At 41.5% G+C, this 21571-nt stretch overlaps 2 protein-coding genes and 1 long non-coding RNA gene across 7 annotated transcripts in view; 2 read left to right on the plus strand and 1 right to left on the minus strand.

Annotated features, from left to right (window-relative positions):
* On the plus strand, positions 1-18237 carry slc43a1b (solute carrier family 43 member 1b). Of its 2 annotated transcripts, none has more exons than XM_034605670.1 (15): positions 1-239; positions 3956-4128; positions 5066-5249; positions 5351-5406; positions 5805-5881; positions 8388-8480; positions 9164-9297; positions 11228-11370; positions 11792-11938; positions 12194-12229; positions 12609-12741; positions 13721-13850; positions 14023-14096; positions 14614-14737; positions 15253-18237. In XM_034605670.1, exons 2-15 carry the CDS (start codon positions 3975-3977, stop codon positions 15397-15399), a joined length of 1632 nt encoding a protein of 543 aa, XP_034461561.1. In that variant the 5' UTR covers positions 1-239; positions 3956-3974; the 3' UTR covers positions 15400-18237. The 2 variants fall into 2 exon arrangements, with proteins under 2 accessions (XP_034461561.1, XP_034461472.1); XM_034605581.1 differs by having other exon boundaries at positions 3-239; positions 3970-4128.
* The window catches only part of LOC117776969, a 23949-nt gene continuing 3585 nt past the window's right edge, over positions 1208-21571 (minus strand). The window contains exon 3 of the long non-coding RNA XR_004616527.1: positions 1208-1239. This is a non-coding gene — a long non-coding RNA (uncharacterized LOC117776969). The remainder of the gene's footprint in view (positions 1240-21571) is intronic.
* Positions 20727-21571, plus strand: part of zdhhc5a (zinc finger DHHC-type palmitoyltransferase 5a) — a 24023-nt gene continuing 23178 nt past the window's right edge. For all 4 annotated transcript variants that reach the window (XM_034604630.1, XM_034604712.1, XM_034604544.1 and 1 more), the window contains exon 1: positions 20727-21363. The gene's annotated coding sequence lies outside the window, so the exon portion shown is untranslated. The remainder of the gene's footprint in view (positions 21364-21571) is intronic.

Genomic DNA, 21571 nt, shown 5'->3' on the forward strand with positions numbered 1-21571 from the left:
GTGTGTGTGTGTGTGTAAAGGCCGGTAGAGAGGGTGGGTGAGACTTGAGCTCCATTTAGACAAACTGTACACAGAGAGGGAGAGCGTCACTGTGAGCGCACATGTGCCAGTTAGTACACCTGCCACTTGGAGAGAAGGATATCACACTCACAGGTCTGAAGGGGAATTCAACTTTTGCTGTTGGGAAACAGAGGCAACAACTAATACTGATCATCCACTGGAGCAGAACAACTTTTAGAGTAAGTGACCTACATTTGTATAAATGATTGTTTCATGTAGTCAAATGTCAAGGCCTCACCCTTCAAGCCTGTGTGGAGGATTTCATCATTCTATGTTTGTTACCGCACTGCGTTGTAAGTCACCTCCTTTAAGGATTAACTTTGTTAGGACTGTAGGAACACATTAACTGGACTGAATCGATCGTCCAACACATGTTCAGAGCTAATGATGGCAGTGGCCTGTAGAATCTGTACAATTCAGCTTTTGACAAGTGATTTGGATGAGCCTCACATGGTAACAGGCATTTATCAACACAACAAGATCACATTTCAATCAATCAAAAATTGTTGTGACCATATTCAAAAAGGGACTTCACAAGGTGCGATAACCTCTGCCCTTAACCCTAAACATTTGTGTCTGGAAATAGTTTATTTTTGATCTATTTTATTATTTGATGTGCTAATAAGGACAAATATCTGTGTGAAGTATACCATTACCATAATTATTTGCTGTCAGGTGGGAAAAGCCGTTCATGTCAACTTTATAACTGTTGTAAAACTATAAACTGTTGGCAGAGCAGGTGCAAGCGCACAACCGCTGGCAGCTGGAATCCAACATCACCTCTTGTGTATTGCATTCAGCTAATTTTATAGGAATTACACTTTTATCTCTGTATCTGGTTTCACTTGAATTTTTACAAATATGTAATATTACAAAAGAAGCTCATGTGGGATGTTCATCTGCTGTAATCACAAGGGGTTAATATCTTTAGAATATGTCAACACTCAATCAAATAAGGACTGAGAGAGAGAGAGAGAGAGCTCTGCTATTTCATTGGTCAGCAGGACTCCCAATGTGCAAACACGTGCCTTCTACAGGAGTCACTGCTTTCTAAAGCTGCACACACAAACACACACACACACACACACACACACACACACACACACACACACACACACACACACACACACACACACACACACACACACACACACAAACACACACACAAACACACACACACTCACCGATTCAAATTCAGGAGTTCAAATATTTACGCACTCAGAGCTGGGACGAACACTGGGGTCATTGATTTGTAGTCACCTGAGGGTTTCAGTGTGGGAAGTGGGTGCACATGGCTTAGATCAGTGCATGACGCTTGATAGCTCCAGCTACAGTTGAAGGTCAAGTGAGTTCAGATTGCTCCCTCTTAGGTGTCACCTTCTATCCCCTCACTTCCTTTCAGGTTTCATTACAGCTCACAGGCTGACATCATGTGCACGTTGTTTTAGTGCAACAGTGATATGGTGATAGCTAAACTAACTGCGTATGGGTGTTGATAGCATTTCCTTATTCATTAAACACTTGTAAATCGCTTTGAGTGGTCATCAAGATTCTTATATTATTCACTGTGCACGCATTTGTAAAAATGTAGTTGTGCTGACTGTAACATGGTATGTAGGTAACATTGTAGTAATGACTACTCCCTGTTTGTGCTCTTTACCACTGAATACTCATTTATTGACTACTGAGTATTTGTAATGATTTAGTAATAACCATTTAGTACTCGTGTAATAATGTAGTAATGACCACCAAGTACTCATGTAATAAAGTAGTTATGACCACTGAGTACTCTTGTAATGATGTAGTAATGACCACTGTCAGGAGTATTGCAGCTGCTGTAATCCCATCACGTCTTCGCTTAGCTTCCATAAGATTTACGTAGTGTCACTTCATGTAGTATATTAATACTAGAGTATAAAGTCACATACCACAAGTTTCCCACTTCCCTACTACACTTCCCCTAGACATGGCAGGTTACCGAGATAAAATATATTTTTTTATTTCATTGACATGCAGGCCTAGCTTTTGAAAAAATACATGTAACTGTGTTTTATGAGAACTGAATTTAGCCATTAATAACAGCAGTTATGACAATATTGTAGTATGTTTGCCCTTTACTTTTGTGTAATGTACATATCACAAAAGTAAAGGGGGGTTATAATACAGTGTTGGGCCATGGTTTTGTGTGAAACCACACTTCGGCCTACATGTGCCATCAAAGCCGGAAGCAGCATGTCCCTCCAGGACTCCGTCTCCCAGGGGCCATTAAAAACCAGAGCAAGGAACTCAATGTCCCAGAGGGCATCAACTTCACACAGAGGGGTGGAAACCCCCCCCAGGGACACAGGTTTCAACTCCCATTGGTCACTCTGGACCCCATGACCTGTGAGGTCACCGGGCCAATATAAGCTAAGTTCTCCAGCTTCTCTTTCTAAACTCCCTCAATGGGGAGAAGGGTGTCTCTTTTTCTACACTCCCTCCAAGGAGAGAAGGCTGTCGAGCCAGTTCCTGCCTCTTCCTACAATCCTTCTACAGGAGGGAAGGCGGTCGAGCCTCTTCATCCTCTTCCTACGATCCTTCTACAGGAGGGAAGGCTGTGGAGCCTCTTCTCCAGCTCACATCTTCTCTTCCCATCCAACTCTTCGAGAGGAGCACAAAGGTGCAGCTTCCAGCTCATCTCAGCAAGGAAACCTCCTCGCCCTCCAAGCTCTACCAACGTCCTAGCAGCGACTCGATGTCCTGCTTGCAAACTTCAGCCAGCAACTGAACTGAACTCAACAGGAACCAGCAAGACGACACAAAACTGCGAACTGCACAGCAACTTCCGTTTTCCCCTTTCCACGGACTGGTAACACATCTGGGCTTAATAATTATACTAGGCTAAGCAAGACTGTTTATTCGATTCTGTGTGAGGTTTATAAGTTTGATTTGTGGTGTTGTGATATTTTGGGTACAAGTTATTGAGAAAGTAATGTTAGTCTGTTATGCTCTTCACAGTCTTTCGTTGCATCCAATCTAGTAACTTTCTCTAATTTGGCACACACACAGACACACGCATAACTCTTCACCTCATTAGCTCTACAGGTCGTAAACATTCCAATAGGTGGGGGACGGGTGTTATCTCTTTGGCCAGCCACCATCTTGAAAGCACGCTGACTCACACAGACACACACACATGTATACACACATACCTATCTTTGTTTAGCAATTAGACCGTTAGTAATTTGTGTTTTTATACTTTATTATATTCATAATAAATGTTTTTCTTTCGCAAATGTTTTTCCATTAATGTTGCATAAGTGAATTTCGCCAACCTCTACACTGTCAAGAACCCCATATCTTTCAACTTAGCTAACTATCTATATGGTAATTTTGGTTATAGTTATTAATTTAATTGTTAATCAGAGTTCCAAATTTGTAGTTAGAACCTTTATGAGACTTAATCAATAAATTGGCTATCTTTTCCCTTCCTTTGAAGGGTGGTGCCCCAAGGTAACTTTAATCAATTAAAGTTATTATTTAATATTAATAATAAAATATTAATATTTAATATTTTTATCTTGATAACCAAATTTATTGAATGCCGAAAGGCACACCATTTTATGGTATCACGTTTGATGCATTATGGCACAACAACAGAGAAATGCTTCTCTGACACAAGGTTTCTGTTTTGATTATCCAGAGAAGTTACAGTATATTAAAGCTCGTTGCTCGTTTGACTGCTTTGAAAAGAGTAGGTGAGGGATTAGTACCTGAAAAACATGTTGCACCTAAATGTTATGGCAATGCAATTCTAATGTGACACCAGGTTCAAGTAATGATATGGTGTACCTAATGTTTCGTCGCTCACAGCTGTCTGGTGAACTAATGTTTTCCTCCTGTATGTTTGCTGTTGCTGTGTGACTCCAGCTGTCATGGCTCCTAGCTTGGCCCAGGCGTACAGGAGGAGATGGTGGATGGCCGTTACAGCCATCATAGAGAACCTGCTCTTCTCAGCTGTTCTGCTGGGCTGGGGCTCACTACTCATCATGCTGAAGAAAGAAGGCTTCTATTCCCACCTCTGCATTGGTGAGACCACCATCCAACCAGTTTTTGAATTTGAGTTTTCAAAGAGATCCTTTTCTGGTTCCCTTTGGTGCAATCAGTAGCTACCTATGCTTATCAGACACTTGCCTCTCTTGTATGTTTGTTTTTACATTAGAAAGTAGATTGCACGTCTCTGGATACTGTATATTTGATCAGCTCAGAGCCACAGACAGGACACAATGTTTTGGTGTGGGTGACATGTTCTGGTCATCTTACAGCACATGATTCTGGTTCTTCAAGGAGACAATAAGTGAACATTCAAGAACTGATCTCTCAGGGACATGACAACCATCCATCAATTGGAAAAAGACCATTAATATTGCTTTTAGTTGTGTATACAACAATTAAGTGAATCATGGATGTATTTTAATTTATTTTCTGATAACAAGTCTTCGATGTCTATTCTTCCAGCCTTTGTGTTTTGCACTGTCCCCAAACTTCTGTTATTAACTATTTTGTTCATCAAGTTAATTCATGTTGTAGACACACCTCTGAGGACATGGAGGGGGGAGGATTTCAGATGTGACACTGGATAATTTTGTCAATATTCAAAACATAAATCTCAAATAAAATACTTTCAGATAGTTTTGTATAGTTATGTACTACTCTCACCTTTGCATTACTCAGACCCCCATCCACTCTAGTCATCTGTAGTGTCCACAGGTTACTAAATATGTCTTTCACTTGCAGTTTCAGTCTATTGTGTGTGTGGCTAATAAGACATTTCTTCCCACAAATCACAACCCAACCTGTGACAACAGTGTGTCTCTTACCCCTGACACTGGCTGATTGGTGCCTGCGTCGTTAGTAGCAGTAGATTGTGTTTGGTTTGTCTGGTCTGTGCAGTCAGGGAAACTTAATTATGATTATTTGACACAGTTGACCCTCTCTTGACTTGTTTTTCTGGGATTCTATTCAGATAATGAGACCGTCAGCAATAACGTAACTTCCTTGAAGAGCGATGTTTGGAAGAGTTGTGTGGAGCAGGAAGAGACATTGAATCTTGGCTTCACCATTGGCTCGTTCCTCTTGAGTGCAGCTACTTTACCTCTGGGGATCTTAATGGATAGATATGGGCCCCGACCATTAAGGCTCGTTGGCAGGTATGACAGCGCTTGAATAATTGTCTTTGATTCTGTACATGACAGTTTTCTACATGAAAATGCTAATGATATACGCTTCATCTTTCCTGTATGTATTTCAGTTCATGTTTTGCAGCCTCCTGTGGAATTATAGCTGCGGCTGCATACAACCCTGAAGGTGAGACAAGTCATCAGTATGACAAACCTTAAAGGAAAATCCCATCATGTTACAGCTTGGGTCTTATTTTTGTAGTTTTGCCATCAATCATTTCAGTTATTGCAACTTCACAATGAGATGTTAGGACACTGGAGCATTTTCACAACACACCCCACCAGGTATACAGGCAGTCAAACACATCTCCAGTTTGATCAAAGTTGCAATGAAAACCTAAACTATCTGTTGTTGCAACCTACTTTGCCCAACCCAAATTGCCAATTTTTTATTGCATATCAGTTACACTAACTTTTGATGGAGAATGATGGACAAAGGTACAAAACTTCAGAACCTCGCTGTAGATAAGAATTTCCCTATAATGTTATGTTGTAATTTATGATATTTTTCATTTGTTCCATCAGTGTTGTCAGTCCTCATTTTCTTCGCTGTCTCCTTTAATGGCTTTGGAGGAATCTGTCTGACCTTCACCTCACTCACAGTATGATTCCCACTCACACATGACACATGACAACTATCTGAGAGGGGTCAAAAGTATCAGTTTTCCTGTTCATTCAAGGATAAAAAATATTATTTAAAAACTGTCTGGGTCTAAATTGACCATAGGTGTGAATGTGAGTGTGAATGGTTGTTTATGTCTGTATGTTGGGCAGAGATACACTTGTATTGTGTGCCCCCCCGCGACCGTCACAGGATAACCCATATAGATAAGGGATGGATGTTTGTCTGTGGCAGTAGCAATATACCATCCACATGTACATGAGGGTCAGCTGATGTCTCCGTGACGTACACGTCATCATTAGAGGGTGTATGCAGGGCTCTGTGTGGACAGCCACAATTCTACAAGGTCACAAGCAGACTCTTTAAGGTGGCTATTAAGTAGTACAATAAGAACAACTCTGTGTCCGAGGACTCACAGCTGTCAGTGTGTGTGTCCTCACGGGATGCCTCTCCTGACAGGAAACATTGGGACAGGGAGTAGGACAAACACTTTGCTCTCTGGACTTTGTGGCCTGCCTGGAACATCACAGTGTTAGGCTACAGTGCATAAACTGCTTATTCACTAGGATAGCCCATATCCCCATGTTCCATCTTGTCATCTGTCAAAGCAGTCTGTGATTTCACACATCGTCTGTGTTGCCAGAAGTGTCACATGCTAGAGGGTTTCGACCTATGAAAGCAGAGCCCAGCAGCAGCAGTTCTCTGACCCCTCTGTGACTAACAGTGGATTTAGTCTTTAGTCCACTACATGCGCCCACATAATGTTCTGTAACGTTGGGTTGGAAACGCATTGTATTTTTGTGTTGTTTTGTGAGTTGTGTACCTGTGATCAGAAGCACATGTTCCTCTGTGAGTGTGTGTATTTTGGAAAGCACCACATGTTGTTCCACTTGGTCTAAATTCTGCTGCAGCCTTTCAGCCAATCCAAAACACAGGCGGTCAACACACCCTCCCACAGCCCTGTTCCCTTATCAACCCCACGTCCCTCTCTCTCTTCCTCCCAATTCCTGAGGTAGACCATGTCCTGCATTTGACATTGTCATTTTGGCCTTGTGTGTTTGTGTGTACTTGCGTGTGTGTGGTCATGGTAATACTCATGTTACCAATGGGTTAAGTTTAGGTTAGGGTTCTCTAGGAAATAAATGTAGTTTCCTCTTAAGTCATGGAGGCACACACTCGTGTGTGTGTGTGTGTGTGTGTATGTGTGTTTGTGTGTGTGTGTGTGTGTGTGTGTGTGTGTGTGTGTGTGTGTGTGTGTGTGTGTGTGTGTGTGTGTGTGTGTGTGTGTGTGTGTGTGTGTGTGTGTGTGTGTGTGTGTGTGTGTGTGTGTGTTACTCTGCTGATCAAACTATCTTATGTAAACAGTCTACATTCCTAGCTGACCTTGCAGCCAACATGTTTTGTGCTGTGTCACTTTTGATAATGCATCTAGCTCAATATTAAACTGACTCATCAGGGCTGTCCTTTTTTTTTTTATATCCCTCTTTTCGATGGCTCACACAAAGCCCCAACAGCCCAGTTGACTTGTGTCATTGGTTTTTGTATTTGTCATTAATTGAAAACTATTCACACCCCTTCGGGGCCCATACACCACTAAAGTACACTATCAACTATAGTGGACCCTGCATTGCTCAATGTCCTCCAAAGTGGCGCTATGTCAAAGATGTCTTGTGTTTTAAGACCTTCATTATTTTAGCTTATATTGTTTATATATCATATCATATATTATAATAATCTCTAGTCTCTTATTAGATCCACCTACACATTTCACTGTCAATAGTGAAATAGTGAAAGTCTTTCAAACCATCTTTATTTACATTTCACACCCTCAGTTCAAGTATTGTCATTCAATACAGTCAATTGTGTGTGTTTGTAGAATTTAGAATATGTCAGAGTAGACTATTTGAGTTAACAATGATATCTTCTCAATCATATGAGAAGATAACATGTGTAAGCATACACACACACACACACTCCCAAACGCACCATCTGCATGACCAGAGAATGTTCATCTGTACACACCCACACATGTGCCAAGCTGTCTTGACAACACACACTGTTGCAATTCAGCCAAACAATCACACAGAGACTGTTGAGTACTGCTGCTGCTGCTGTGTCTGTGTCTGTGTCTGTGTGTGTGTCTGCGTGTGTGTCTGTGTGTGTGTGACTGCAGTTGTATTTCCGCCCTGTACTTGTAGAGCATGAGTCGTAAGAATTAGTAGCACCACCTGCTGGTTAAATTCCTAAAGTGCATTTGACTGGTAATTTTCACTTCCAGCATTCAGCTTAGTCGATTTTCGACTGTGTATTTTAATACAAATGACCAAGGATCACTGAACAGAAACATAACTGGTTAATACATTTACCACAGATGTTCACAGGGGGAAAGAGCTTATACTCCAGTAAAAGTGGTATCATGGTTCATTTGTTCATTTGATGTAATGGAAGTTTTATTTATTTAAATTTTCTCTCTCTTTTTTATCCAGCTGCCAAACATGTTTGGGAATTTACGATCAACCATCCTCTCCCTTATGATTGGATCCTATGCTTCTTCAGCCGTTACCTTCCCTGGTGTCAAGGTGCACTCTCTTTCTCACACACACACATATACACATACACACACACACAAAAATGTGTATATATATTTATACAATTTTGTACTATTTTTCAAAAATTGCTTTTTTCTTTATAAATAAAAAAATAGTCAATTAGACTTTATTCAGTAGCACAGTAGAAATAAGCTTTTTCTGGAGAAAATACATGTGATTGCTGACAGCTGACAGGTAATGTTTAATCAAATGTAAATGTAGCCGCTGAAGGACTGTGAACAGGACAAAACGTCGAAGAAACATCACAAGAACATTTCAAAGAGAGCAACACAAAGAAAAGAAAGATAAGAAATGAGCCCCTTAAAGAGAAGAAAGGGATGATAACAAGGGGAGGATGGAAAGATGAATTTAAAGAAGAGGAAACTACAAAAGGAGGAATGAAACTAAAATTTGAAGAAGGTAAAAGGAAAGTAAGAAGTAGGGAGGGAGGAGTAGGTGGGAATAAGTTACAGTGGGAATTCAGTGATGATGTTTGAGCAGCAGTTTAAGTTAAATATTAAAGTAATGCAATGAGGTGAACTTTATACACATATTTTAAAATATTGTTTTCCTCTCCATCCCTCTCTTCCTCATTCTATCTGTGTTTATTTCTTCCAACCTGTCTTCCTCCCAACCAAACCCTCCTCCTCTTCCTCCCTGTCTTACTGCTCCAGTTGATTTATGACCTTGGCGTGTCGTTCCGTGTCATCATGTGGGTTTGGTCTGGTATGGCCTGCCTGGTCTTCTTCAACTGCCTCCTGAACTGGCCTGCTGAATCCTTCCCTGCACCTGAAGACATCAGATATACGTCAGTGTGCTTTATGTCTTGTCATCACATCAGTGTGCACAACAACACACACACACACACACACACACACACACACACACACACAAACAAACAAAAGCTAATAGTAAAAGAGCCTTTATAGCTGCTTAATGCTTCACTGTGTTCACCAGCAAGTCTTCAGTGTTGTCTCTCCGCTGTGAAGGAATCATACAGCGGAGTTTGTTGGAGAGGTGTGACTCCTATTCTGTAGAAGAAGTATGGAATCATGGAAACTTGGCTTACAATGTTATAACTTACAGCATTTCAGTGGCATACACAGACAGGTAAGAATGGTGTATGATAGAAAAAGGAATGCATTCAGTGAATGGGACTTGTACTGTAAAGCACTTTGGTTGATAGCACTGTAAATATAAATACATTCAGCAGTACATAATTACATTCACCATTTACACTGAACACTAGCTCGACGGCATGCTGTGAAATCCACACTGTGGACTTCACCAGACTGTAGGGGATAGGCCAAAGGTGTATCAGGTGTGTGGGAGTATTGGTGGGTGGAGGCATTTGAAAGCCACGGCTCACAAATAAAAACCTCACAGATAGGACTGAAAAATGTATAGGTGACAAAAACAGTGAAACACATGAACATGAGGGATGAAGACGTCCAATGATAAGAAGTTTGAAACCTCGGGCAGCGCTCTGTGTCTCTGTCAGGCTGACTGCAGGTTTCAGATTCAATGTGCCAGTTCAAGACAGACACGCAAAGAAGTATCAAAATATTCAAGTGAATATGCAAATAACGGTAATATCAGTAACAAACCCAAAACTTCCAAACCTAAGCGTATAGGGGAAGTTGTTGATGAAGGAGAAAGGAGAATCAGAGTGAATGAGGGAGCTGACTAAGTGTGACAGAGCAGATGATCCTGAAGTAAGAGGATGACAGGCAGGGTTAGTCCTGAAGCAGGTTCGACTTATCAAAAACAAGATTAAAGACGGCCAAGATTCAGCCGAAGCACAATACCACAAGGAAAGATGTTCTGGAAAGGAGGTAGTGATCAGAGAGGAGCCTTAACTGCAGCAGGTGGGTAGGTGACTGACAGTGATGAGGATCTGGTATGTGGAATGGTGAGAAGGGCAGGAACTGAATGTTACGCTCAGCCATCAGCACACACTGAAGGAACACACACATCCCATTCTCTCCATATATATATATTTATATACATTAATATTCTCATGTCTACCTCAGTCTGCTGCTGTAACAAGTGAGTTTCCCCCGTGTTGGATCAATCCAGTTTTAACTTATCCTATGTCACGTCATCTCACCTCAACTCACCTCACCTCAATTTATCTTATCTTATCCAGTCAGACAATAAGTGAACCAGAGCCAGATCTCCCAATCCCAGTCGGTTCGTCAATGGCCAATACCATACCTATGGTTCTCAGCAGCAGGGACAGAGAGACTCATCAGAATTGCATGACGGATGATACAGTGAGGGCCTTCACACAAAACCTGCCCTACCCCACAGTGCACATGACATGAGCTTGGGTGATGGTTCATCTTTTACCATGATAATCACCAGATGAATACAGATAAGAGCATGCTAGATTCTTCAGGACAACTCGCTGAATGTCCCTAAATCACAGAACATCTGTGGGGAAAGCTGAAACTGGCAGTTAACAGATGCTTCCCATTCAATCCGATGGAGCTTGAGAGGCCTAGAGGAATGCACAATAAAATCTGCAAAAAGTCTGAAGTCTGAATACTTCCTGAAGCCACTGTATGATAAATCTAAAGTGCAGCCCTCTTGCATGTAGTATACCCCATGACTTTTGATAGTATACTGTCGGTAAAACAATCATAGATATAATCTGTCTTGTTTTTGACATGGTGACAGACTTAACTCTCGAGTTATTATTCGTAGATCTCCCATCTCTCTCTTTTTTTCTGCAGTAAAAGGGTGAAGATGAGTGGGGTTGTGACAGAGGACAAGATGACTGGAGACAGGTACGTCACTCATGTCAACCTCATGGAAGACATGATGGAGGGCAAGAAGCCAGAACCCGATCAGACAGACTCACAAAGCAGAGCCCAGGGTGAGTAACATTATTGTGTTTGTGTGAAACAACAATCACTGAGGTTTCTATCAGATGTTTTCTTTCCTTCTTTCCAGGCTGGAAAAGCCTGTGAACAGCATTTAGATCAGTGTAGTATTTGACACTAAGTCTTCTGTTTTGAGACGGGTGCCAAACAGTTGGGCAAAATAAGTGATGTGGATTTAATTCAGTCTGTGTTCTGTGTTCCGTGTTTGTCTCCAAAACCAAACCCTAATAACATGATCAGGCTCATGAGAAGTAGACTGATCTTCATGGCTATAATTGGTGGAGCCCACCTTAATTTCACATGTCATAAACACATATAATAAAAAACAAACATTACAAACAGGTTGCAGTGCATTCTGCGGGGTCACTCCCTGAAGTCAAGGCTGCTCTCACATACTGGCTCTCTCCTCCTCAGGTTCCGTGCCACTCTGTGTTTCTGTGTGCTCCCCTATCTTGCTGTGGAGTCTCATCACCATGGCAATGACCCAGCTGCGGCTGATCTTCTTCATGGGTGCCATAAACAAGATGGTGGAGTTTCTGGTCACCCACGGCAACCCCAACCGTGAGAATAATAACTTACATGACTACTTTGTTATCAGTTAACAAAACAAAAGAACCCTGGATATCACCACCATCAGGTTTACTATGTCATGAAGAAGATTAAAACAAAAGCAAGTGAAATGATTTAATTGACAAAAGGTGGGTCAAGACTGACTGGAGTAGTGATGTTGCAGCTGATGTTGTGAATTAAACTCAAGCATTTCATTAGAATTACTATCTGTGGGGATCCCTGATGTCCCACTGTTCTCTCTTTCAGCCTCAGAAAAGCTGCAAAAGGAGGTGGAGGAACAAGGTAATGCTCAAACGGTCTGTGTGTGTGTGTGTGTGTGTGTGTGTGTGTGTGTGTGTGTGTGTGTGTGTGTGTGTGTGTGTGTGTGTGTGTGTGTGTGTGTGTGTGTGTGTCTCTACCTGCATTTCCGTCTGCCTGCCTTACTCTGCCTTGTCTCTGTGTCTGTCCGTCTGTCTTTTTCAACCATCAATAGTAGAGACACCACATACAGCTTATTTAGATTAACCAATCATTCATTATGATGTCATTTTGAAATGGTATAACTGAAATATCAAACAATTAGCATAGCCTGATTGGTGTATAGTAGACACTATAGCAGTGTATTCCCTCTGATGCTGTTCATTTCTATTGACTTCACTCTGTCTCTGCATGTCCTCCCCAGTTGGTTTCTACTCTTCTATCTTCGGTTCAATGCAGCTGCTGTGTCTACTGACTTGTCCTTTGATTGGTTACATCATGGACTGGAGATTGAGGGAGTGTGAAGAGGAAAATGCAAACACACAAACACAGAAGAGGTAATCAGAGGGTCCGGTGGTTTATCTTCAGGTTAAGACATTGTGTAAATACATGTGTACATGGTCGTACAGCCAACAGAAAGCCTGATGGTCACTGTATAGATTGGGCTCAGATGGTTTCGACAGAGAAGTTGCATGTTCTTGTGTCTGTGTGGGTTTTCTTTGGGTACTCTGGTTTCCTTACACAGTGGAACACATGCAGATTGGAGGTAGGTTCATTGGAGACTCTAAACTAACTGTAGGTGTGAATGTAATTGTGAATGGTTGCTTGTCTCTGTACGTTGGCCCTGTGATACACTGGCAATCTCGTAGTAGTGTCATACTCCCACATCTTGGACTCTTCCTCATCCACACTTGTCACTTAGGCCTGGTGCACACTACAGGATTTTCAACTCTTGACCGATTTTAAAGACTTGGGAGACCACCAACATACTGACAGATTTAACAGATTTTGAACATTATAATCATCAGAACACACACACTAGATGATTTGGCCAGAACATAAGACCACACACTTGCTTTTTGAAGGAAATGATTTTGCATGAAATGCACATGATCAAACGTGACGTCAGAAGAAAAACAAACACGGAGGATGACCAACATCGTCAGCTATAGCTCAAAAAACCATAGAAGAGAAAAAAACTATGAATACATTAATGGCTGAGAAGGCAGAATAAGCTTGGCTTATACATTTTGTAGCGCTAGGGTGAGTTGGAAAAGTTAGTTTTTATGAGCTATACAAGTACGCAACATCCGATTGGTGGTGCTTCCTGGTGAGTTCGCTCCTATTGGCTATTGTGGCTTCATGCTCAGTATACCCTTGGAGCCGATAAGAGATCGGGAAGGATCCGACCAAACCCCTCACCCCAGACAATGGGCTCCGACTGACCTCTATTAGGGAACGCCTAAATCAGGTTGATGTGCACAAGCCCTATGTGGTGCACCTCTTTGATATTTGACATTTGTCTCCTTTTGTCAGCCAATCAGATCCTCCAAAGAGAGACCGAAAGATCCAGAAACTGACGAATGCCATGAGAGCTTTCATCTTCACCAACCTTCTTTTGGTCGCCTTTGGAATCCTTTCCTTGATTGACAACCTGCCCCTACAGGTTAGAAAAATGCCCTACAGGAACACAAAGTTAAAAGTTTGCATGCATATAGATACAGTATGAAGATCAATACAAATGAATTTAAGGACACACACAAATGAAGAAACACACAGTGACATGCTTGATGATCAGTTGTAAATCTGTGTCTGCCTCATGTGTCGTCCTTTGTTAGGTGGTGTCATTTGTTCTGCATACTATAGTGAGAGGATTTATCCATTCCTGCTGTGGAGGCCTCTATGCCGCTGTGTGAGTACAACCACTATCCAGCTCTACTGGTCAATATTTCTAATACTAACAATGGATCTAGAATGACTATTAGAGTGTTGTTTGTTTTTGGACTCCTCTCAGCTCCACTGAGCCTTTCAGTCTTGAGCAAATGTTTTGGGTTAACAACAACTTTACTGGATGTTTATTCTCAGCATGCTCACTCTTTTCACTGTACACTACCTCTCAAAATCGAACAAACAAACAAAACAGGAGGCCCATAGTGGCAAACACAGTTGCATTTAGCTGCTAAAGAGACTGATGTTTCCCTCACCCTCAGGAGTAGGTGGAGAACAAATCAGAGCTAATACAGAGTGAATATTGGACTTTTATTCATCAGATGGTCAGAAATATGACAAATGATTGTTGATGTTACTCTGGTTCTGCTGGATGTGTAAATATATGACTGTTTGCTAACACGTTGGCAATAACAACTTAAAAGATGAAAATATATCAGTGTTCACCTAGACAGTTCCTTCTATCATCCATTCCACTCTAGGTATCCAGCCAACCACTTTGGGACACTGACCGGCATGCAGTCAATGATCAGTGCTGCTTTTGCCTTGCTCCAACAGCCACTGTTCATACTGATGTTGGGACACCTCAATGGAGATCCTTACTGGGTAGAAAGCACACACTGACACACACACACACACACAGACACACATACAAGCTGTTTATCAATTCCGGGTCTGCATCCTTTGGAGGATGTGGTCTACCTAGGCTTTCTGTGATCAGCGTCATCAGCTCATTCTGCCTTTTTTGCTGTTGCCCTAGCAACAGAGCAGAAGTTGGACATGATGAGAAAATGTGTACTGCTAGCTGTTCGGTTGAGTAGAAGCGGGATAGTCAAGTATTACAAGTCTTGCTGCTTGCCATAGCCTTTATCCCTTTGAAAAGCGGTTTGTCACCAAAGCACAATGAATACTGGGATAGGCTGGACCGGTACGGGTCCACCCATTGGATCAGTCATTGAAAGACAGCATTTGTCAGCCACATTTGAAGGAGCTTTCAAAATGGGACAGCCTTGTCCTGCCACTGTGCTGTAAGCAGCCTTCAAATGCAGCCTCTGAAGGATGCAGCCCCTGAATTGAGACATCTATAGCATCATGCACTGACATGTCTCTCATTATAACAGATCAATCTGGGACTCCTCATCTTCTCCATGGCTGGCTTCCTGTTGCCGGGCTATCTCTTCTACCACCGTAGAAACCTGATAAAGGCAAAGAGACAAACCGATTTGCACGCAGCTAAAGGATACACACCAAATGGGCATTCTGATTAAGATTATTGACAGGAGTAAATGATTGATTTATTTTTTTGTTATCACTTTTCAGTAGATTATGAATGTAAAATAGAAGACATACTTGTAACCCCCCTGTCAGACTTCTCATTTAGAAAAATTCCATCACCTAAGAATGACTGGCGGTGTCTCAGTGGTCAGCACTGTGGCTTCACAGTGGAGCCCTGTGTTTCAAATTCAGCGATGTTCTTTCTTGTGTGCCCTGTTTATGGGAGTTCACTTTCTCCACTTACAGCCTAAATTACCTATATGTGAGAAGTGCACACCGGGAAATCTCTGCATGCAAGTGCATCATTGAATGTGCTTGTGTGTTAAGTATCCATCACATTAAACACCAAAAATACAATACAATAAAGCATGTTTTATCATTTAAGCTTAATTAGTGCCAATTAGAGGAGCATAATTTGTTACCCCATAAGATAATAGGGTAATTGTCACCTATGGCAACAGAGGGTGTTGTTCAACAGAACTCAGTCTTGCTTTAAGTGGTCATATTAAGATAGCAGGCCTGAAAATAATTCGAAATTGTAGCCACAGTCTCACATATACGAAATATATATGACAATTTGCAGTGTAGGTGATGATTTCACTTGGTAGTTTCTGCTCTTGAAGAGGCTACAAGAAGCCCCATAGTAAATAACCCTCAGGTAGTGTTACAAATAGTCCCCGGTGGGCTTTAAATAAAGAGTTTGACAGTTGGGGAAATACTATTTATTACCGTACTGAAAGTTAGATAGAAAAATTATGTCTTTGTGTGGATTTGTACATGTATTTGATTAGTTAGTTAAGCTAGATCTTAGCATAGCTTAGCATACAAACTGAAAGCAGCCAGCCTGGATATGTCCACCTACCGACATCTTGGTCACTGTTGTTGAGATCAACTTTAATGTTTGTTTGGTAACTGAAGCAGATGAAAGTTTTCCTTTAGGTTGCAGTTCATCGTGACCTAGTGAATTCAGGTCATGTATAGGAGTTGCACTAGCTTCAGGTTTACATTGGTGTGTTTCTCTATTTATCTCTATTATCGCAACAGCTATGGGGAAATATTGTAACAGGGATATATGAATTTAATTCCTTTGTTTGTGGCTTTAAATTCTAAACTGGTGCCAAATGTTTCTTGTACAAGAGCCTTGAATGTAACTTGACCCCGACTTGTGTTTATTTCATTCCCTGGAGAATATCAGCTCATAAAAGTGAGAACTGGCAGGAAGTGCTTTAGGACATTTTTCTGTGACCAGAAGTAATTTTATCTAAGTTTATTACATCTTTTCATAATACAAGACAGAACATTTGCTGCCCTGGCTAAAGCAATCATGACCTCCCCTTAAAGCAGAAAATGAAGCAAATATTTACTGACAGAGAAACACTTTGGAAACTTGTTAACGAATTGGAATTGTCAACTGGTTTCTCTCTGAATTACTCTAAATTCATAGCAGCAAAACCAAGCAGCCTTTATATTAACATTCACATAGCATTCAACTCTCTCTTATATGTGAGATATTTGTATGATTCTGTAAATGCGGTGTTTGGAAGTTTAAAAGTTTTTTGGGGAAGTTATGCTGTTTAATGCTCCAGTGCATAATGTTTTTTTCAGTCGGTTTGCTAAATTGTTAATTTGTTGTTGATATTTATTTGCTGATTTAACAAGACATCACAATCTACAGATGTGTTGGCCAATTACAGCTCTGTAATGGTTTAGGGCCTTCAATGTCAGTATGAAATAGTGTGAGACACAATCACTTCCAGTTGTGAGTCAACACATTCAGTCCACTCAGTCTGCTCAATCTGTTTAAACTTTGATCCGGGAAAGAAGCAAGGCTCTCCAGTGTACATGCAGTATGAGTGAGGGGGGTGTAACTGCCCTCTCTATCAGAAGTATTTTTATTTTTGTTATACTTCAAATGTCCATTCAAATAATACATTAATATGAGCAGAGGCAAAGTACACTCACATGATGGGGACCAAAGCAGGAGGGGACATAAAATGAATGCAGTCTCTGTCATTGTCCTTGGACTCATAACAGCCCTGTTATTATCCCTGCTGGTTGCATAATTTCATTGTGCAGTTATAAAAGAGTATATAAATGAGAGGTCAGTCTCACCCTCTCTTAAGCTGGCAGGGCACTGGACAGCCTCAAAATGTTGCGGATCAGAGTTCTATCAGTTTGAAAGCTTGCAAAGTAAAGAAAGCCAGTCGGTTCACAACCAGAAGCAAATGTTTGTCACACTGTCATGAATGTGATTGTCATCTAATTGCAGCATAAGTATTATTTTTTCATACCTGAAGTGGGTGAAGATCTGCTCTGTCCGTCCTCTGATTGACTTACCCTGACCCTCACCAATTAGCATGCTTAAAGCCAAAGCCAACCCTACCAAAGAGTGCAACAAGTACAAGCGTATATACTAGGGTAGGGAGTACCCGGCCTCTGATTGGTCTTCGCCCACCTCAGGTGGCAATAAAACAAGATGTGCCGCCAGGAGGACCAAAATGAGGAGGAGGAGTTAATGCAACAGGAAGTAAATTGACTGAGGATTTTGGTGAACATGCTGGTCCCATGAATATAACAATAAATAAATAATACATTACACTTTAAGTGTTGAGATGACTGGAACAACCATTCCCCCTCCTCTCCTCCTCCTCCACCAAAGCTTTTCTGCGCAGGAACAGACTTGTTTAAAGAAACAAAAAAAGGAGGTTGGGAAAAGTAGGTAACTGTATAAAGTTTAAAGAGTATTAAAGTACATACAACAGTAAAGCTGATTTATTTTACCGCTGCAATTATATAAGCAAGCAATGTCAGATATGATGAAAAAAGATATTAAACTGTGTTGTTGTGAGTGCCTGCATGTTGACAGCACAACTGGGCTTCAGGTAACTGTCAAGAGATAGTGGATCCAGTGACAATAATGGGATGATCATATTTATCCAGTGGTTATATCATGACATGTAAAATTGTTGTAATGTGTGCCTGTGTGTGACATATGTAAGCTTTGCAAGGCTTGCCTTGGTTTGAGCCATATTAAGCGAAATATCATGTATAAGTGTTTTGATTTAAAAGCAGCATTCGCACAAATAAAGAAAACTATTTTGTTTGACCCATGTTTGTTTCTCATGCAACTCCTCTGCCTAAGGACAGATCAGGCACACATATACAACTTAACCCTTAAAAAACAAATCAGCAACCTTCAGAAACACTGGCCAAACAAATCACTGTGACAAAGTCTTAGGGAGAAGTTTTTTCAAAAATCATAAATTAATTTAAAGTCAAATATAAGAGGTAACATAAATTCATCATCCCTAAATTGCACTATATGTACACATACAAATGTATATGCTAAATTATCTGCTGTACTCTTTTTATATTAAAATTTCTTCTACCTCTTATATACAATTTTTTTAATTGCACCTTTTTATTGCTTTTTTAAAATTTATATTATGCACCTTGATGATTTAATGCTTAATTTCGTTGTACACTGTGCAATGACAATAAAATAGATTCTATTCTATTCTATTCTAAAACGCAATGAACAGATGACTGATATAAAAAAAACTATACATTGTTCAAAAGGCAGGCGTGGAGGCTTAAGTTGTGTACTCCATTCTGTTTTATCTTGTTTTTCTATAGGCATGATGACAATACAGTATCAAAAATCAAAGGCGTACATTTTGGTTCTATCTTGGTTCGAATTGACATCTTGTAAGATGGTCAAAACAATATGTGGATTTGTTCTCTCTCTCTTCCCTGACTGAACATGTGTTACTTAGCATACAAACGTATGGCAAGATCTTTCACTAGGGCATCAGATCTCATCCGTCTGTCTGTGACGTAAGACCCTACCTGAGAGCCTGCAGTTCACCTGTCTGTCTGCATGTCTGTCTGTGATATCAGACCCTACCTGAGAGCCTGCAGTTCACCTGTCTGTCTGCATGTCTGTCTGTGATATCAGACCCTACCTGAGAGCCTGCAGTTCACCTGTCTGTCTGCATGTCTGTCTGTGATATCAGACCCTACCTGAGAGCCTGCAGTTCACCTGTCTGTCTGCATGTCTGTCTGTGATATCAGACCCTACCTGAGAGCCTGCAGTTCACCTGTCTGTCTGCATGTCTGTCTGTGATATCAGACCCTACCTGAGAGCCTGCAGTTCACCTGTCTGTCTGCATGTCTGTCTGTGATATCAGACCCTACCTGAGAGCCTGCAGTTCACATGTCTGTCTGTCTGTCTGTCAGTGTCGGCCCAACATGTCATGTGTGTCTGAGGCCTTCCACCAATCAGGGCAAAGTTGATTCATCACAGAGGTGGTCCCCTGGTGCTGCAGCTGGAATACCAATGCGCCGTCTGACTGCAGCTGGCTCCCTCCCATGTTTTAAGGTCATGTGACACAATGACTTTCTGCAGCTCTGGAAAAGGTCTGACAAAATCTCCAACCAGCATGCATTGTATTAAGTCTGCGCTACACAGAGCCACATAAAGTCGAACACACTTTATGACATCAGAGCTCACCTGTCTGTCTGTCTATGACATCAGAGCTCACATGTGTGTGACATTGGAGCTCAATTTCTACATTAAGACTAGGATATACCATGACCTAAAGTTACAACACCCGAAAAGTGTTTCATGCCATAATATAATTTGATGTTCATAATGTCCAGAGGAACTTGTATGAAAAAAAAGATGATAAATTTGGTCTTTTGTTGCCAACTTTCAGCTGGAATATTTCTAATAAAATATTCAAACAAGCCTGTCTCCTTCTGCTGCCTTGACTCAAATGCATTCTTTTTGTACTCCCACGAACCCCAAACTTGCCTGTCACTGGGTTTAACTAAACTGATTTGATTGACTTCTTAAGAAATACAGATCCACGTAGAAAGATCATTAAAGATAATAATTGTTTGTTTCATTTATGGATAGCTTTTCAAATTATGCAGCATAAGTGTTAAATAAAAGAACTATGGATAAGGAATGGAGGAAAGAATACAGTGACCAATAATTCAGCATGGACGGGATACTACAGTATTAAAATGTTATGATAAAAAAAAAGGAAAATCTATCCCTAAAAGCTCAGGGTCCACCCCCCCCCCCCCCCCCCCCCCACACACACACACATAGAGAGAGAGAGAGATAAACAGTTTAAACTGTTTTCTTTGTTCGACCCCCTATAGGAAATGGGTCATCACAAAATCATCCTTTGTTTTGTCATTGCCATGATTGCCCCTTTAGTTCAGAGGCTTTATGGACACACATGCCAACTGCCAAGGGGCACACACACACACACACACAGGCGCGAGCGCACAAACACACGCATACACGCACACACACAATGGGGAGAGATTAAATGACAGCAGGGGCTATGAGGATAAACCCACAGAGGTTGAAGAAGCAATAAGAATACGCTTGCGGTTTGATTGACACACTTGTTGTCCAATCGATGCTTTTTATATTTGCGACAATTCTGTGTTGGACCCTGGCATCAGTTTTGCAGCGCTGACAAATATGTCGGTTTGTGTTCATCTCGAGGCCACTGATATAACGGATACAAGAGAAGAGCACATCGTTCTCTCTGGATGATATTCACATGGTTTTCCTCAGCGGCTCTTCCGTGCAGGCGGAGCGACCTGCAGAAGACTGCTTGCTGTTTTTTAAGAAGTTACAAACCAAGCAGCTCCCACCGCCAGCTAACAGCTAGCTGCCTGTAGTGAAATAACGTCAGACGTATTGGTGCCTGGCTTGCTAGCGTACTATATATCTGTAAATTAGCCTAGCGCAGGGGGGAGCTAGCAGCCGGAGCAGGACCCGTGTAGCCCGCTGGCACCGCTCCATGACTCTCCTGTGGGTCTTACTGGATCTAACGAGTTGTCTGTGTGGACGCTACAACGAGGAGGAAACGGACAGTGGCTGAATCCATTCACCGAGTTTGGACTGTGGGAAACTGCCAAGCCCCTCGCAGGTGAGATGGACTGTTAGCCTGCTGCTAGCCAGGGCTAACCGATGCAGACCGGAGTAGCTTGAGGCTAACGTTAACGTTCCATGGAGACAGCATCATACAGTAACGTTCCCCTGAGCCCGACGTGCCTCACTGTTTAATGGTATCGCCTGGACCGCGGACCGTGTGTATGCTTGTGTGCAGTACATTTTCTACACGTACGGCTCACCCA

This window comes from Hippoglossus hippoglossus, chromosome 1 (genome assembly GCF_009819705.1).
Source record: "Hippoglossus hippoglossus isolate fHipHip1 chromosome 1, fHipHip1.pri, whole genome shotgun sequence".
Classification (NCBI taxonomy): domain Eukaryota; kingdom Metazoa; phylum Chordata; class Actinopteri; order Pleuronectiformes; family Pleuronectidae; genus Hippoglossus; species Hippoglossus hippoglossus.

Coding starts and splice junctions, on each gene's coding strand:
- slc43a1b (XM_034605670.1), top strand. CDS start 3,975: ATGGCTCCTAGCTTGGCCCAGGCGTACAGGAGGAGATGGTGGATGGCC. Junction 4,129..5,065: donor CTATTCCCACCTCTGCATTG/GTGAGACCACCA, acceptor GATTCTATTCAG/ATAATGAGACCGTCAGCAAT. Junction 12,742..13,720: donor AACACACAAACACAGAAGAG/GTAATCAGAGGG, acceptor TCCTTTTGTCAG/CCAATCAGATCCTCCAAAGA.